Source organism: Stylophora pistillata, chromosome 1 (assembly GCF_964205215.1).
Source record: "Stylophora pistillata chromosome 1, jaStyPist1.2, whole genome shotgun sequence".
NCBI classification, from domain to species: Eukaryota; Metazoa; Cnidaria; class Anthozoa; order Scleractinia; family Pocilloporidae; genus Stylophora; species Stylophora pistillata.
Genome location: NC_142519.1, coordinates 31,648,215 through 31,664,810, shown reverse-complemented (window position 1 = coordinate 31,664,810; position 16,596 = coordinate 31,648,215). Strand labels below are relative to the sequence as shown.

At 38.4% G+C, this 16,596-nt stretch overlaps 1 protein-coding gene across 2 annotated transcripts in view; it reads left to right on the top strand.

The window, feature by feature from the left end:
- The first annotated feature begins 11 nt into the window (after positions 1 to 11).
- LOC111334277 (STAGA complex 65 subunit gamma) overlaps positions 12 to 16,596 on the top strand; it is a 21,115-nt gene continuing 4,530 nt past the window's right edge. Inside the window, exons 1-11 of one of the 2 annotated variants that reach the window (XR_015997823.1) lie at positions 12 to 203; positions 343 to 490; positions 1,091 to 1,221; positions 1,839 to 1,948; positions 2,724 to 2,845; positions 3,388 to 3,531; positions 4,288 to 4,349; positions 4,735 to 4,792; positions 5,412 to 5,452; positions 9,466 to 9,500; positions 13,904 to 13,966. Coding sequence is in view for 1 of the 2 variants with exons in the window: in XM_022939974.2 (XP_022795709.1) it covers positions 43 to 203; positions 343 to 490; positions 1,091 to 1,221; positions 1,839 to 1,948; positions 2,724 to 2,845; positions 3,388 to 3,531; positions 4,288 to 4,349; positions 4,735 to 4,792; positions 5,412 to 5,452; positions 9,466 to 9,500 (1,012 nt within the window). In the remaining variant the exon portion in view is untranslated. The remainder of the gene's footprint in view (positions 204 to 342; positions 491 to 1,090; positions 1,222 to 1,838; positions 1,949 to 2,723; positions 2,846 to 3,387; positions 3,532 to 4,287; positions 4,350 to 4,734; positions 4,793 to 5,411; positions 5,453 to 9,465; positions 9,501 to 13,903; positions 13,967 to 16,596) is intronic. The other variant, XM_022939974.2, reaches the window with a different exon arrangement.

Here is a 16,596-nt window from a genome sequence, read left to right as displayed (position 1 = left end):
GGCCTAAGTTCCAGTTCTCAGTAATACATCACAATAATCAATATGGCGGCAACATCGACCTATGTTGAACATTGGGGTGAACTTGATTCTCCTTTGCCAAAAACACCCGGCCTACATGTTGAAACAACGGAGCCCAAAGCAGCAGATTACGAAATACCTAGACTGCATCAGCCGTCTTCGGAACACTTTCCACCGAAAGACGAGTAAGTGAGAGAAAGTCGAAATTACGTCCAATAGTTTATCGACAATTTAAATCAGCCGATTCTAAGGATGAGGTAGAGTTCAAAGAAAAGTATATAAATCTGTTTGTTGGTATTACTGATCAGTTTCATTTAATTATAGATTGCCGGTGAAGTTTATGGCGTCTGTTAAACCGCCGCTTGATAAACACTCACAGAACCTAACACTGCACTGTATTGAACTACAACATCACAAAAGACGAATGCGTCTGATGTTGATGGCAGCCCAACATCAACATGGAGAAGGAATGGTAATGATAATAATAATAATAATAATAATAGTAATAATAATAGTAATAAAAATAATAATGATGATGATGATAGTGTAGACTGTAGACTGTATTTATTAAGAAAAACATTGCAGTTAAAAAACTGAATTGCATCTCTTTACCAGTAAGAAATAAGAAATGATCGATAACTACTACTATAATAAAATTACGAAGACAACTACTCTGACTTAAAAATCACTTAAATGCTTCCCTCGAACTCTTTACAATGAATGAATTTCCAAATCTATTTGTCTTTACAAGAGGTGTGGCAAACCTCCTCTGTCTTCTCAGCTCATGTGTGTAATTACACTAAGTTGAAATTATAAATTGGCCACCATAAAGAGTTAAAAGCTGAATGTTTCAAGCATTCGCCCTTTGTCAGAGTGAATGGAGGAATTGTGAGTCGCGTGTGGGTTTAAAGTGTTATATGGCTGACTCATGACGAGTACCTTTATTGGCTCCAGTACATGGGTGATGTACCAGTAGAAAGTGAATTTCTATCATTTTTCTCATTCTGTATTAATTTTATGTTGTGAATAAAAATTGACAAATTTCTATGATCCGTGGGTTATTTTATATCAGAAATCAGATGGTGCAGAAGCTCCTTCTCTACCTGCTCATCCACCAAGATCAAAGCGATTCTGCTCCAGTCATGGAATTGTCACCCCACCTACACAAACAACCATCCTCTCACGAGCCCAGGAAACTGTAGAGTAAGGGAAATGAGAATTCACTTTAGTTATGCCCATAGTATGTGGTCTTCAGAGAAGTGGCTCAAAAAAGGGTTTTTAGTGATAAAACATCCTCCAAATTTTACTGAGCAATCTGTTCATTAAGTAACTTGGGCTAACCAATGTTTTTAAACCAATTAATCTAAGAATGGGTTTCAAAGAAAGGAGTTAAATTTCACTTGTTGTGAACCAGTTGCAGTAATTGCTCGCAATAGTCAATAATAATCTTAATGTTTATTTCTTTTACTTTTCATTTTGCTATTGCCAGCTATGATTGCATTTCCTTATTAATAAGTTCCTTTTAGCTTTCCATGTCATATGCAGGAATAATGTGGTGATATTTCTATGCCATGTTATTCAAAAGAGTTTTTTTCCCACTTCATCATTTATGAACAAAATTATCAACATTGTCAGTATGATACTGTGATTGATCAGAAATTCAACTTAAGTCTAATTGGTTTGCTCTCAATTCATCTAATGGTAATCAGAAAAATAGCAGGTGACCATGTTCAGGTTTGTTATACTGTCAAAGGTTTAGTTATGTAAAAGGATTATAGCATTATCACTGACAATACATGTATGTATCATGTCTGTTGCAGCCCTCATGAACCCCATTCTACCCTTACATGCGCAGAGCTAGACAGTGCCTCCAACAGACACTTGTTGATGAAGTCAGTAGCTACCCTATGTGCATTGGCAGGATTTGATAGTGCGTTTTTTTTCTATTTTTATCATTAAGTATATATCATTACCATCATCATCATTCAGTTATACCACAAGCTTTTTCCATTCCTTCCTGCCCTGTGCCATGTTTTGTTTATCATCAAGCATTCCTGGATGTGCATTATTGGTAACAATGGCATTGTACTTATAGAGAGCATCAGTGGTGACATTTGCCATACTAATTGTCTTTACTTAGTTCTTATTAACTGAGCAGGAGGTCTGTATGGGAGAATCTTGACCGAGGTTGCCAGTACAGACCAAATGCAGTGAGGTCTGTACCAGCGACCGAGGTCAAGATTCTCCCATACAGAGCGATCTAGCTCGGTTAATAAGATATTTATTACATGGCGGTGTCTTATATGCCACTTTTTTATATTCTTTGTACCTTTTTTTTTCTAGACCGGTCAAGATGCCGGTCTAGATGGGAAAATCTAGACCGCTTTCAATATTGATTTCAGCCAATCAAACTTGTGAATTCGGTAATACCCAGTCCTTGTGAGACACAGCCATATAATAATTACTGGACAGGTATATCCTTTGTAAGCCTTTCAAAACTCTATTTGATATTTTTGCTATTCTTAAATCTGATCTGATCTGGTATTTCAATGTTTAGACCTTTCTAAATTGCTTGACTTTTGTCTATCACACGTCACCCCCACCACCATCACGACTATGATATTAATGTGGCATCAAAAAACTAACAGCGCACTTCAAATGATATGATATCAATACATTAAAGACACAAATTTGTTGTTTTTCAGTGGCCAGTGAATCTTCTCTGGAAATACTAACAGACATCCTTGATGACTTTAACACCAAGCTCTGCCGTCTTTTGAGAATGAGTGTTGATAACAATGCATTAAGTGGGAGGACAGGTTTTCCAGTGAGTCCAACGTTTGCTACCAACAGGGTTGTAGCTAATAAATTGCTCTGCTGGCTGAAATTTTTAAGTGAGGTGGTTCAAGTGTGAAGTGTGTAACCTTAGAAGTGTCAGTTGTGCTTTGCCAAGCAACTACCAGCCAAAAATCCAGCTGCAGATTCTTGCTATTTCATCTGACAAATTTTGCCAACACCCGACAGCTAGCACTTTGCAACAGCCCTGCACCAAGGAAAGACTCTTTTTGTTTGCAACAGTTTTATGTTCAATCACATTTCACTTATGAAGTTGAAATGTAACCTTCTCTTTATGCCTATAGTAAGTCATTTTGTAGATTATTGCTGCTAGAACAGTTTTCTGCCAAATCAAAGTAATCACAACTGTGAATCAGAGCAAACACTAAAATCATCTGCAGCCAAATTAGAATTTGGACATAGATCCAGTGAGTTTTTACTACTAGTTTAGATAATCAGGGCCATAATCATTAGATGTCAATTAGATGTTACATTTTTCATGTTTAAAATAATATCCTTTCCTCCTTCATGAAGGATGCTATGGAGTATGCTCTGCATGAGATTGGGCTTGGTGGATGTGCAGCTATCCATAAGTACTGGGTGCAAGGAATACAAGACTATGCTGTAAAACTAGATCAAGAGGATTTGGAGATGATACAGGAATACAAAGCTTTGATTGTAAGCATCCACTGCATCTGGTGTCAATTTACTATCTTTTATTTCTCCTAAAGAATTTTATCAGCAAACTGTGACTTATTTTTATCAATTTTAGTTTTCTTATCTAGCATGACTGATTACATCTCCTGATTATTATTCTGACTAGTTGTCAGGGATTAGTTTCCTTGCTGATCATCAGTCTGTTTAAATTTGGATACCTGCAATCCCCCTTGATGGAAAATTGCAAACCAATAGATGAGAAAGTACATGTACAGTGATTAAAAAGCTCTGACTTATACTTTTATGTGATGGATAGTATTTTCCAGGCTCTGCACAGAACAATCATGCCTAAAAGGAAATAGAGTGTGAAAGCTAAACAGACGAGAGAAACTTATCTATGTTTGTCAGTGAATGATCCTTGTTTCGCCTGGTTTCTCTTGCAATTTGTAGAGGTCATCTAATGAACAATTCGAAGTAAACATAAAGTGAATATTTGAATGTTTTTCTCTCCCTCTGACATTTTAATTAAAATGGCAACAAATTGCTTGTTCTTCAGGATGAAAATTTATTCAGGATTTTTATACCTATAAGTATGACATGAGAGTCTCAAATCTCCCAACACAACTGCTACCTTCAACCCGAGCTTCGACCTGCTTATCTCCTGCAGAGACTGGAAAGTTATTTTTGCTCCTTATACACTATAATGAAGAATTAATAAAACTGCTAGCAGTAAGCCAGTTTGAAAACTGTAAGAAAACTTTTTTACTCTTTTTGCAGGATCCATCAGCAAGGAAATCTGCAAAAACTTCTGATGAAGGAGGAAACTCTCAAGGGTCCATGTAAGTTTATCATAACAGCGTTTCATAATGTTTTGGCTTTATAGTTTTACTTAAAAGTGAGATGATTACTTTTTTTTTGCATTTGTGGAAGATTAGCTAACTTACTGGTTTCAACCTGGGCAAGAAAGTCAATTGCAATGACATGTGTTTGTTTTTCATGGGAAAAAATTGAAAAATAAAGTGATTTAATAGGTTTTCCTTACATTTTTAGAAAATTCCACAAAGCAAATTTAGCTCTTGCTTAGGAATAAAGCACATTTCTCTTGTCTTTTTTCCTAGGAGACAAAACTGCATCCATGCTTTGGTATCACATTGTTTTTTTAATTTTTGTAGGGTGTAAAGAGTTGAACTAATTCTGACTCTCTTATTTTTTTCTTTCCCATAGAGTCAAAGATGAAGTTGAACTTAAAGGGAACGGAGTATCATGTAAAACATCTGTTGGGGTGAGCGTGATTCGAGGCCTTAGGGGTACTGTTCCAACCCTTAAACTGCTCAGAGTGATTAGCATCTAATTTTGTCTTAAAATATCACCCCTGAATCACACACTAAGGGCACGAGAATAAAGGAAATGATCACCAACTAAAAAAGCTCTTGATTGTTAAACAAATTCTCCTTGTCAGCACCTCAGGAAATATAAAGAGAACATTATAGAGAACATGCATACTGATGCTGGGCTGTAAAGGGTTAAACCACTCCCTACTTCATAAAGCTTGTAGCCTGTAGTTCAAAGTTATTGTTTCTTTTTTTTTTGGTGTTGTGTGGTTGTTATTACGAACTGAAACACAAAACAAGAACTAAGCAAGATGGTTCACAGGAGAAGAAATGTAGTCAGCGGATGAACATTTTATAAGAGTTGAGAAATCTTCTGGTTTATGAAGAGATCACTGTTTTGTGTCACATGAAAATTATAGGTAGAATAAAAGATGTAAGAGAATTTGTGGTAACCCCATATACCCAATACTTGTAAACGAAGTCCAATCACATCTTTTCTTCGTGAAATCTCCTTATACTAAAAGAGACTGTGTTTTCTAAATGAGATGTTGTAATATTCTCCTGTTGTAGACAGACACATCGGATCAGGGTCCAGAGTTATCGCTTTTAAGGTACAGTAGAAAAAATGTTTCCACGTCACGATGTTAGTGAAAACAGTGTAGAAACAATCACAAGCGTCACAAACTCGCGTCTCGAGAAAAAGCGAAAGATTATAACAATGATGGCAGAGGTAGCCCAAAACGACAGAAATCGCCGAAAACCACAACGGAACCGCAAGGAGTAAGTAAGGTTTGTTAATCTTGCCTATGAAATGTTCATATTTCGGAACATTTATCGTTGGACCATATTCCGTCCCCGTATGAAGGTAACTGGTCAATTCGCCCGAGAGTCATCTCGCCCGAAAAAAAAAAAAAGACAAGTTGCCCGAAGAAACAACTACTTCACAAACTTTCGCTTTTCCTCGAAACGTGAGCTTGATAGTAGACATAGTGCAAATGACGTCATGCTGTATAAATCTGGGAAGTGCACCGGCTGTTTAAGGTGGCTCGTACCGGTTTTCATCTTTTTTATGGTTTGTAACTTTGAAAGAATACAACAGAAAGACTAACTATGGCCGGTTGAACACTTTTACGGGGTTGAATTATATAATAATTGGTTATCCAAAAATAGGTGTCATTTCGTCACTAGCAGTTTCCATGGCAACGCTTTCACAGGCGTATTAAGACGCATTTTTTAGGTTGTGGCTTAAATAATTCGAAAACTAACCCGGTGACCCCGTGATTTTTTTCAGTGATTGCTTTTGGCACTTGAAAAGGAAAATGCACAAAGATTTTTAAAAAATTCTACGGTGCGGAATTTCAGAAAATCTAGAAAAAAGGCAATTTTCACACATCGCAAATTTCCTTCCGTAGAATTTTCTAGTTTTTTTCTGATGATTCCTTTCGACGTTATTATCATATTGGAACAATAAAAAGAAGGGGTCAACGGACTTGTTTTCATGCAATAGCTTTCGTGAGTTTAGCAATTTCCACGCCCGTTCTCACGCATTTAAAAATCTGGATTCTATAAGATAGACATTTGCTCAGGATCTGTTTTAGCTACTGCTGACAATTGCGTGTGCTCGCGTGAGCACCTACGATCTGATGTTTACAGACGTTTACTGCTAAGAAAATCATTAAAAAGCCGTAAAAGACAGCCTCCCAGGCTCATCTTAAAAAATCCTACACATGACTTCTGGCTATATCATATTATTTTCCTTGAAGTTTCAAAGTCTTCTTCCACTTCAGGTAGATTATCCTTCACTTGAGTTCTTCTGTTTTCGCCGTCGCAAGATTTCATATCGGTTGAATATATTTTTTTTAAATGTGAAGTGAAGCAACCTTTGCTTCTCCGAAAATAGTCTTCTTTGTTTTAGTTTCTATCTCTTGCATTCTCAGAGGCCGCTCAACACATCAAATACAAGCTCTTCGGTAAACTTCTCACATAAGTAGAAAAAAATCCTCGCGCCGCCATATTTGTTATAAATTTTCGTCTTTTAAGGTGGCTCGTACCGGTTTTCATCTTTTTGATGGTTTGTAACTTTGAAAGAATACAACAGAAAGACTGACCAAGGCCAGTTGAACACTTTTACGGGGTTGAATTACATAATCATTGGTTATCTAAAAATAAGTGTCATTTCGTCACTAGCAGTTTCCATGGCAACGCTTTCATAGGCTTATTCAGACGCATTTTTTAGCTTGTGGCTTAAATAATTCGAAAACTAACCCGGTGACCCCCAGATTTTTTTCAGTGATTGCTTTTGGCACTTGAAAAGGGAAAAGCACAAAGATTTTAAAAAAATTTTACGGAGCGGAATTTCAGAAAATCTACAAAAAGGGCAATTTTCACACATCGCAAATTTCCTTCCGTATAATTTTCTATTTTTTTTCTGATGATTCCTCTCGACGTTATTATCATATTGGAACAATAAAAAGAAGGGGTCAACGGACTTGTTTTCATGCAATAGCTTTCGTGAGTTTAGCAATTTCCACGCGCGTTCTCGCGCATTTAAAAATCTGGATTCTATAAGATAGACATTTGCTCATGATCTGTTATAGCTACCGCTGACAATTGCGTGTGCTCGCGCGAGTACCAACCATCTGATGTTTACAGACGTTTACTGCTAAGAAAATCATTAAACAGCCGTCAAAGACAGCCTCCCGAGCTCATCTTAAAAATCCTACACATGACTTCTGGCTATATCATATTATTTTCCTTGAAGTTTCAAAGTCTTCTTCCACTTCATGTAGATTATCCTTCACTAGAGTTCTTCTTTTTTCGCCGTCGCAAGATTTCATATCGGTTGAATATTTCTTTTAAATGTGAAGTGAAGCAACCTTTACTTCTCCGAAAATCTTCTTCGTTATCTTAGTTTCTATCTCCTGCATTCACAGTTGCCGCTCAACACATCAACTACAAGCTCTTAGGTAAACTTCTCACATAAGTAGAAAAAAATATTTGCGCCGCCATCTTTGTTTTAAATTTTCGTCTTTTAATCTCGCGCTTCTTTCGCTCGTTTCTCTCGCGCGTGAGGCTAGAGTGATCTGTTCCCCGCGCGAGGAAACTGGTACGAGCCACCTTAAGGTGGCGGCGCGAGGATTTTTTTCTACTTATGTGAGAAGTTTACCTAAGAGCTTGTATTTGATGTGTTGAGCGGCAACTGTGAATGCAGGAGATAGAAACTAAGATAACGAAGAAGATTTTCGGAGAAGTAAAGGTTGCTTCACTTCACATTTAAAAGAAATATTCAACTGATATGAAATCTTGCGACGGCGAAAAAAGAAGAACTCAAGGGAAGGATAATCTACCTGAAGTGGAAGAAGACTTTGAAACTTCAAGGAAAATAATATAATATAGCCAGAAGTCGTCTGTAGGATTTTTAAGATGAGTCCGGGAGGCTGTCTTTGACAGCTGTTTAATGATTTTCTTAGCAGTAAACGTCTGTAAACATCAGATCGTAGGCGCGCGCGCGAGCACACGCAATTGTCAGCGGTAGCTATAACAGATCATGAGCAAATGTCTATCTTATAGAATCCAGATTTTTAAATGCGCGAGAACGCGCGTGGAAATTGCTAAACTCACGAAAGCTATTGCATGAAAACAAGTCCGTTGACCCCTTCTTTTTATTGTTCCAATATGATAATAACGTCGAGAGGAATCATCAGAAAAAAACTAGAAAATTCTACGGAAGGAAATTTGCGATGTGTGAAAATTGCCCTTTTTGTAGATTTTCTGAAATTCCGCTCCGTAAAATTTTTTAAAAATCTTTGTGCTTTTCCCTTTTCAAGTGCCAAAAGTAATCACTGAAAAAAATCTGGGGGTCACCGGGTTAGTTTTCGAATTATTTAATCCACAAGCTAAAAAATGCGTCTGAATAAGCCTATGAAAGCGTTGCCATGGAAACTGCTAGTGACGAAGTGACACTTATTTTTAGATAACCAATGATTATGTAATTCAACCCCGTAAAAGTGTTCAACTGGGCTTGGTCAGTCTTTCTGTTGTATTCTTTCAAAGTTTCAAATCATCAAAAAGATGAAAACCGGTACGAGCCACCTTAGACTAAACCCCCACCCCCGCCGTCCCCCCTCCCTCCCCTCCAATAAAATCTATGGCCTCGATGTGTAGAGAATATTTCTCAAGCAAGGTAAATAATTCCGAGAGAGTCGCGGGTTTGCAAATTCGAAACTTAAAAAAAATTGGAATGCGTAGTCTCGATGGATATTTACAACATGTTATTTTCGTATTGGTCAATATAGGCAATGGATGTAGGTTCATTTAATGACTCCTCTCCTATCATGTTTTTAATTTATCAGCTTTCTTCGGTTCAAACTGTTTTTAAAGCTGATCTAGGTCGTGATTCTGTGTTGCATGTTTCACGGTGTTTCCTTTGTGGAAAAAATTTAATATTTTTTAAAATCTTTTACACTCAATTATATTGATTGTCATGTTAAGCACTAACAATTGCAGGTGAGCTTGCAGGCATAACTTTAATATTTCTCGTAATTGTGATGATCATGTCGCCACTCGTCTTCGGGCTGTATTATTAGTGTCACTTGACTTACTGGTATTGTATTTCACATTTCAGTCCCTACGGAATGGTTTCGAATGGAAGTAATACCGGTAAGAGTGTCTCGTAATTCACTATTGTTTTTATTAGAACTGTAGGATTTTGGAACTCGAACAACGAGTGATTCTCCTTTCTATAAACCTCGTGGGGAAGTAAGGCCAAAAAATTTATATAACAGGTAAAAGAAAAGCTGACAAATCGAGGGCGCTAGTACTACGGTATTAGCAACAAGTTGGCTCTCATAAATATGAGTTTGATTTACATTTCCTTGATAACTGCCTTTGCTTTCGCTGGAGTCTTGTTGAACTTACAAATGCTCTCCAACTGCTTTAAAAACAAAACAAAGAACACAGTTTTGGAGGAAAGATGGACTGTCGTAGCCTGTCAAGTTGTTTATCAAGTCTTCGTTCTTGTCACGAACACAGTAAGCGCGTGGAAAGGCTACGACGTACTTAGTGGGGAACATGATTGCAATTACTGCAATGCAATGTATACGTCAGTGGCGACCTTTATGGTGTTTTTTGTGAGTGGAAGTTTGGCGTCCTTTGCGATTGAACCTCTATTTGTATCGTGTCATAAACGAGAATTGATTCCTTCATATGCACTTAATACAACAGCAGTATCAGCACTGGTTTTGGCCGCTTTTGTAACGATCCGATGGCTCAGTCCTTTTTGTGAAGATGCTGTATTTTATCTGATGGCAATCAATCTGATACTGACAGTGACGATCGTGGTTTTATTGCGTGTGGCCTCTGGGTTGTGTGAACCACAACCTGACTCTGACAAAGCTCTTAAACTATCGATATTGAAAACGTCTCGGATGAAGTTTTGTCTTAAGAATAAGGGAACCACATTGTTTGTAGCTTTGTTTTTAGTGGGTTTTGGAGTAACACAGTGTTTTCAAAAGCTCCCCAATCTCCTCATCACGAATGTCGCTGTTGGGATTGCTCTGCCCATGGCATTCAACGACTTGGCCGGTTCAAACTGTGAAACAGAAAAAGAGATCAAAGTGCTAGTAATTCCAAGTGGCGATTCACAGATTGAAGGCATTTTCACGGTCGAGCAGCTGCAAAAGACTTAATTTTTTTTTAAGTTCTTCCTTATTTCTTTTGTAGAATTGTTTCATCGTAAATCTCTTTTCCAAAGGGGGAGTACACTGAAACCAAAAAAGAAATATTCTAAAACGGGCACGTTTCATGTGACTGCATGAACTGCATCATTAATGCAAAAATGTAATGATAACACCTGTATTTTCATACTTGTTATTGTGAGCCTAGCACTCTTCGATTTTAGTAAATATTTCAGTGAAGAACCCCGAGAGAAAACAAGGTTTCGCATTCGAGGTTTATTTTAGTCAGCAATACCTTTTTTCTCGTTATTGTTAATTATTTCTAGCGCAAAGTGGGTATCAAGACAAAATTGGTAACAAGACAAAATTAGTATCAAGCAGAACTTTTTGGTATTCACCTTATGGAAATAGTGTTTCCATTGAAACAAAAGTAAAGACGATTAAAGCCATTTACTGAGGAATTTGGTAGAAAATAAAAATGTCCTCTGGCTATGTGCCCCGCCAGCTGAACAATTTTTAAACTTTCGAGTATCGGTTGTTGTTTAGAAATTTTAAGCGATTCCAAATTTTTTTAATAAGTATACGCTAATGCCGTGTGCTTTAGTAATTCGCTTATGTATTAGAATTTGGCTTTTTCCTTTTTGTAGCCACTGCCTCCTTTAGGATGCGAAGCCGTATAAGGTTGTCGAGATTAGTGAGTGAGCTTAACAATAGAATTCCGACCTGATGTTTCCCGGTGCAACTTGTCGCTTTGTTTTGTTTGTTTGTTTGTTTTTTTTTTTGGAGTATGTCAGTGGTTCGAAACTCGTACTCGATACACAGTTGAGTTCTCTTCTTTTGTGATTTCTGGCGTATAACCACTAGCACATTAAGTTTTCAGTTGTCTCCGTGACACCACGAGCGACAGCAGAAAGCGATAAACATCTAACAATCATTTCAGGATTACAGGCACTTTAAAACAAAAGTTTTCCTAGCGGAATTATCATAATAGGTGTGATCGGCGCACCATGACACTTAGAGGGAAAATTTTTCTTGAAGAGAGCGCATTTTACCGTTTAAATCAGCAAATCATGTAGACACCTCAAAATATTTTAACAGTGGCATACGTCGACGCGTAATTTATCAATAGATGTGATTTGCACATCCTGGAAGCTTAAACGAATTTTTCCTTCGAAAAAAGAGCCTTTTACTCTTAGAATCAGCGACTTATGCCGAAAAGAGCGGCTAAATTTGCGAAGCGAGCAAGCTGCGAAATACTATAGTTTGAGTGATATACAGAATGATCAAGTGCAGGAACGGTGAATCGGCGGAATGTCGGAATATTTTAAGACAAGGAGTGCCTTTTTGTTTGAACCCAAGTCCATTTATCGCATTTACGCCCACTGTACGAGAGCTCAGCGGACTTTGAAGTTTCGAAACGAGGCTATCGGGTCACAGGTAAAACTTTCAAGTAAAATCGCAGCAAACGGCTACGTTTGGAGGCATTTTTATTCATTTTCTTAAGGATAAAGCGTGTACTCGTCATGGTTAGACATTGTATTGCGTACGGGTGCAACAGTCTATTCAGTGAATCGGCAACTGACGAGATCCACAAGTTTGGGTCGGAACCGCGGTCTTGCCAAACACGTTCAACTCTCAAACTAGAGGCGAACAAAACGCACATAAAAACCTCTCAAATAAAGAACTTACAAACGACCAGATTAATTTACTGGCAAAAGGGCTTAAATTCATTCCAACACCCGCTACAAAACAAAAACAGATCAGACAACAACTATTGTGTGACTTTGATCAGTTTGCAAGGAAAATGCGTCTGATTTACATATTCCGAGGGGAGGACAAAAAAACTCATCCCTGCCACGTCAAATCTACATGGATACCACCAGTACAAAAATCAGTAGCTCTTGAAAGCTATTTAGAGGAGGTTAAAAGTGACCTTTCAGAAATAGAAATTACAAAGCCAAAAGATAATTTGCTTCCGGCCGAACGCAAGGCGCTAAGGGCCTTGAAACGTGACTCTGAGTTAAACCTTAAAAAAAGGCCGACAAAGGAACTACAACCGTAGTCAGGAACAAACGCGACAAAATTTTGCCGTTCCTTTCCGAAATGACAGCCATTCTTTCAATCTTCCTTTCGGGATGCAGGACAATTACCACTAAGAATTTTGACCTTTTCCTCGGCAGAAAAAAACGCATATTCTAGAGTTATATGGTCAAACATGGAGTGTTGCTGGTGTTTCTCGAGAAACGTTGACCCGATAGCCTCGTCCTGAAACTGTAACTCCGAGGACCCTTTGCATTGCAGACACAAATGCGATAAGGGCTATTAACTGGCGAAATTAAAAGAAATATAGGTGATCATTGCAGCCTAGAGGATTGGGGAACTATGAAGTTATCGAGTTAGCTCCTTTAAATTAATATTTTTAAAATATTTATTTAAAGGAGCTAACTCGATAACTACTTCTGTTATTATTGTCAATATTATTACTTGTTACCATTTAATTGGGAAGGTGTAGTCTGATCGTCCGGGTGAGTGTAGTCCTGAGAAGGACTGTTGTGGGTGATAGTGACTGACGTTTCGACAACCTGTGCAGAAGTCATCATCAGAGTCAAGTGAATGATTGTTCAACAACAAACATATGAAACATATGTTTCATATGTTCGTGCATATATATGAATAAGGATCGTGCATATATATGAATGATTGTTGTCAGTAGAATGTTCTTATTCCAGTTCGCGTAAAATGATCGGTTGGTTTTGCCGTGATGTTATTACAGCCAATATTACAATATTACAGCAGGTTATGTTGGTTTCATCTACACCAACGTATTGAAGAACATAAAAACTCCTCTTCGTCAATTGGCAAACATTTTCGCGACAAACATTCTTTGACTCCAAAGGATCTTACAAAGAACTTTAGCACCTTAATGAAGTGCACGAACAAATTTGACTGTCTCGTCTATGAGATGTTTTTTATTCACAAGCTAAGACCTGCTCTCAATGTACAGTCTGATTCAATTTGTGCTAAGGTTTTTAATTAGCTTTTTAGTAGCACTTTCTTTGTAGTATTATTGTTTGTTTACACCTGCTAAAAAATTTTTACATTTCTTACGTGTATATATACATATATTTACTGTATTTCATTCCATTCACTTGACAATGACCGAAGCACGGTCGAAACGTCGTGTTTTACCGTTGATTTTTATCGTCAAATATTTCGTATAAATTTTCGATAAAAGAAAACGATGATACTCGTTCTGGGTCAGGCGATGATGTTTGTTGCTCATTATTTAATTTATACCGAAAAGTATAAACGGCAGATGTTGTTGGATCGAAAAATGCAAAGCCCATATGTTGAAAAAAACCAATTGAGAAATACTCATTTTCCCAGTTGAGGTTGGTAAAGATGTCGAGGTTCTAGGAGCCAACCAGTTTCCATTCTCCTACATTTAAGGTACGTGACAAGATAGTCAGCTACATACATGAAATTATTGATACTTGACTTCATCTGCGGACCAGCTTTACATGCGGGAGTGTAAAGTGAGCTTCTTAAAGCCTCAGCAGATCGAACAATTTGTTGCTACTTGTTCTCCTAAGTTCTGTTAATGCGAGTATACGGCTTTTTATTCACAAAAGCCTTCCCAGCCTGTCTTTCGCTAGTCTGGCAAAAGCCACTTGTGATGTGAAACCCTTTGAAAGCATGGAGTGCTGGTAGAAGCTTGCAAAGCTCTTGTCCAAGCTTTTCTACGAGAAAATGTATTGGAAGATAGGGAAGCACGACCTTCGCCCCATTGCGGAGCCATAGCTGGTCACTTCTCAAATAATGATATGTAGGGATACAAAGGACAGCTACAATAGTGTCAGGTGACTGGACTACGATGCAGCCATGATTATGAGAGCAGTCTTGAGCATGGAGAAACAATCTTGTCTGCCTCCTCATTATGTGACTTCACAGGCAGATGGTGGATAGGATGTTCTCCATTTTGTGTCATTGATACTGCACTCCTACATATATTCAAAGCATCCTGCTGGCACCAAATTCCCTCCAGGACTAAGTGCCCTCTTTACAATCTCTCTAATGAGTGCAGTTCATAGTTGAGCAGTGTCATCTTGATGAAGTGTTGGTAGAATAACAACTTTTTCATCGATGGTACCTTACAGCTGCTCTTTGTTGTCTTTCTCAGAAACCCGTCTGTGTGTCAAAGTGCAAGGAATGGAGGACATTTCGTACTTCAGAACTTTTCTGAGTTCTATATATTAGATCTTAACGGAATGGGTATTCGAGTAGATTAGTTCCTGTCAGCGCTCACTTTTGAAAGTTTCTTATCAGAATTCACCTGAGCATTCTTTGACAAAATTGCAAACGTTTTGGCTTTCAAAATCCAACTTCATGAGAATGCATTTCTTTTCTTACCAATGACTTCATCTCTTCCATTCCCAGGTTTTCAGGATAAAAAACATCTAAATCGTCTGGCATGAATGCTCCTGTAGCCAGATTGTTGAATGGTGTACTCCTTGTATCAGCACTAAATGGATCTGGCATTTTGGTCGTCAAGGTGCAAATACGTTTGTTGTTATCATCTGTAGGTCCAGACTTGATTGAATAATGAACATCGGGCACAAGATGACACATGATCTCATTAACTCCCTGATCGACCAGCGAACTTCTTGCGATCGGGAACTCCTATCAGAGCTCATTGACTCCCCAATCGACAAGCATACTTGTTGCGATCGGGAGCTCTTATCACAGCTCACTGACTCCCAGATCGACCAGCATACTCGTTGCGATCGGGAGCTCTTATCACAGCTCACTGACTCCCAGATCGAACAGAGCTCATTGACTTCCCAGTCGTATATTTAACTTGTGGCAATCTGTAGCTCTTTACAGAGCTCATAGACTCCAGATCGACCGAGAAATTTAATGCGATAAAGAGCTCATATCGGAGCTCATTAACTCCCGTTCGAGACATACTTTTTGCAATCTGGAGCTCTTATCAAAGCCATTGACTTCCTGATCGGCCAACTAAGCGTTGTGCGATGGAGAGCTCTTATCAGAGTTCAACAACTCCCCGATTGATTAAAACCCTCCTTGCAATCGGGAGCTCTTATCAGAGCTCATTGACTCCCAAATCGTCCATTATACTTGTTCCGATTGGGCGCTATTCACAAAAGAACTCATTAGCTCCTCTGTCGAAACACAAACTTCTTGCGATCAGAAGCTCTTAACAGAGCTCATTTGCTAGTTTACACATTTACTCCCTGATCGATACACAAGCTTCTTGCGATCGGAAGCTCCTATCAGAGCTCATCGACTTCCTGATCGACCAACTCACTTCTTTCGATCGGGAGCTCCTATCAGGGCTCATGGTCTCCCCATTCGCCCTACAAACTTCCTGCGATGGGGAGCTCTTTCAGAACTGATTAACACCCCAATCGACCAACAAACTTCTCGCAATCGGGAGCACTTGTCAGAGCTCATTGACTCTAAGTTGACCAACAAACTTCTTGCGAAAGGAAGCTCTTATCAGAACCCACGACCTTCCAAAAAAATTCTTGCAATCATGAGCTCCTATGAGAACTCAACGACTCCCCGATCGACACATGAAGTAATTACTATGTCCTGTTCCCTGGGTCATGGCCACTCATTAACTCTCTAGTTGGTTTGTCCATGATGTAAACTGGAAGGAAATGGGAATAATGTTTTATATCCATAGAGTAAAGAGGAGGGTTTATCTCAGCTGTTGCCTCGAGATGTATCTCTCAGTGTCCTTTAAGCTCTGCTATGATGAACTTTAGATGAAGTAGCACCATGTTTATGTAGCTACTCAACTGTAGTGACGAACTCTATTTCTCAAATCTGCTAAAAAGGGCGAAGATCTTTCGATGTATCGCATAGCAGAAGATATAAATCTTTCCTCTCTTCAGAGGTAGATACCTTCTTGTATGTGCGGATGTTCTTGTTGATTACATCAGAACTTCCTTTCGAGTTCACAACATCTGCCTTTATTCGTTTCAGCTTTTTTTTTTATCATTATATTTCACGAAATCACGTTTCTCTTGATTTCCTTAGCTGCCGTGGTAACG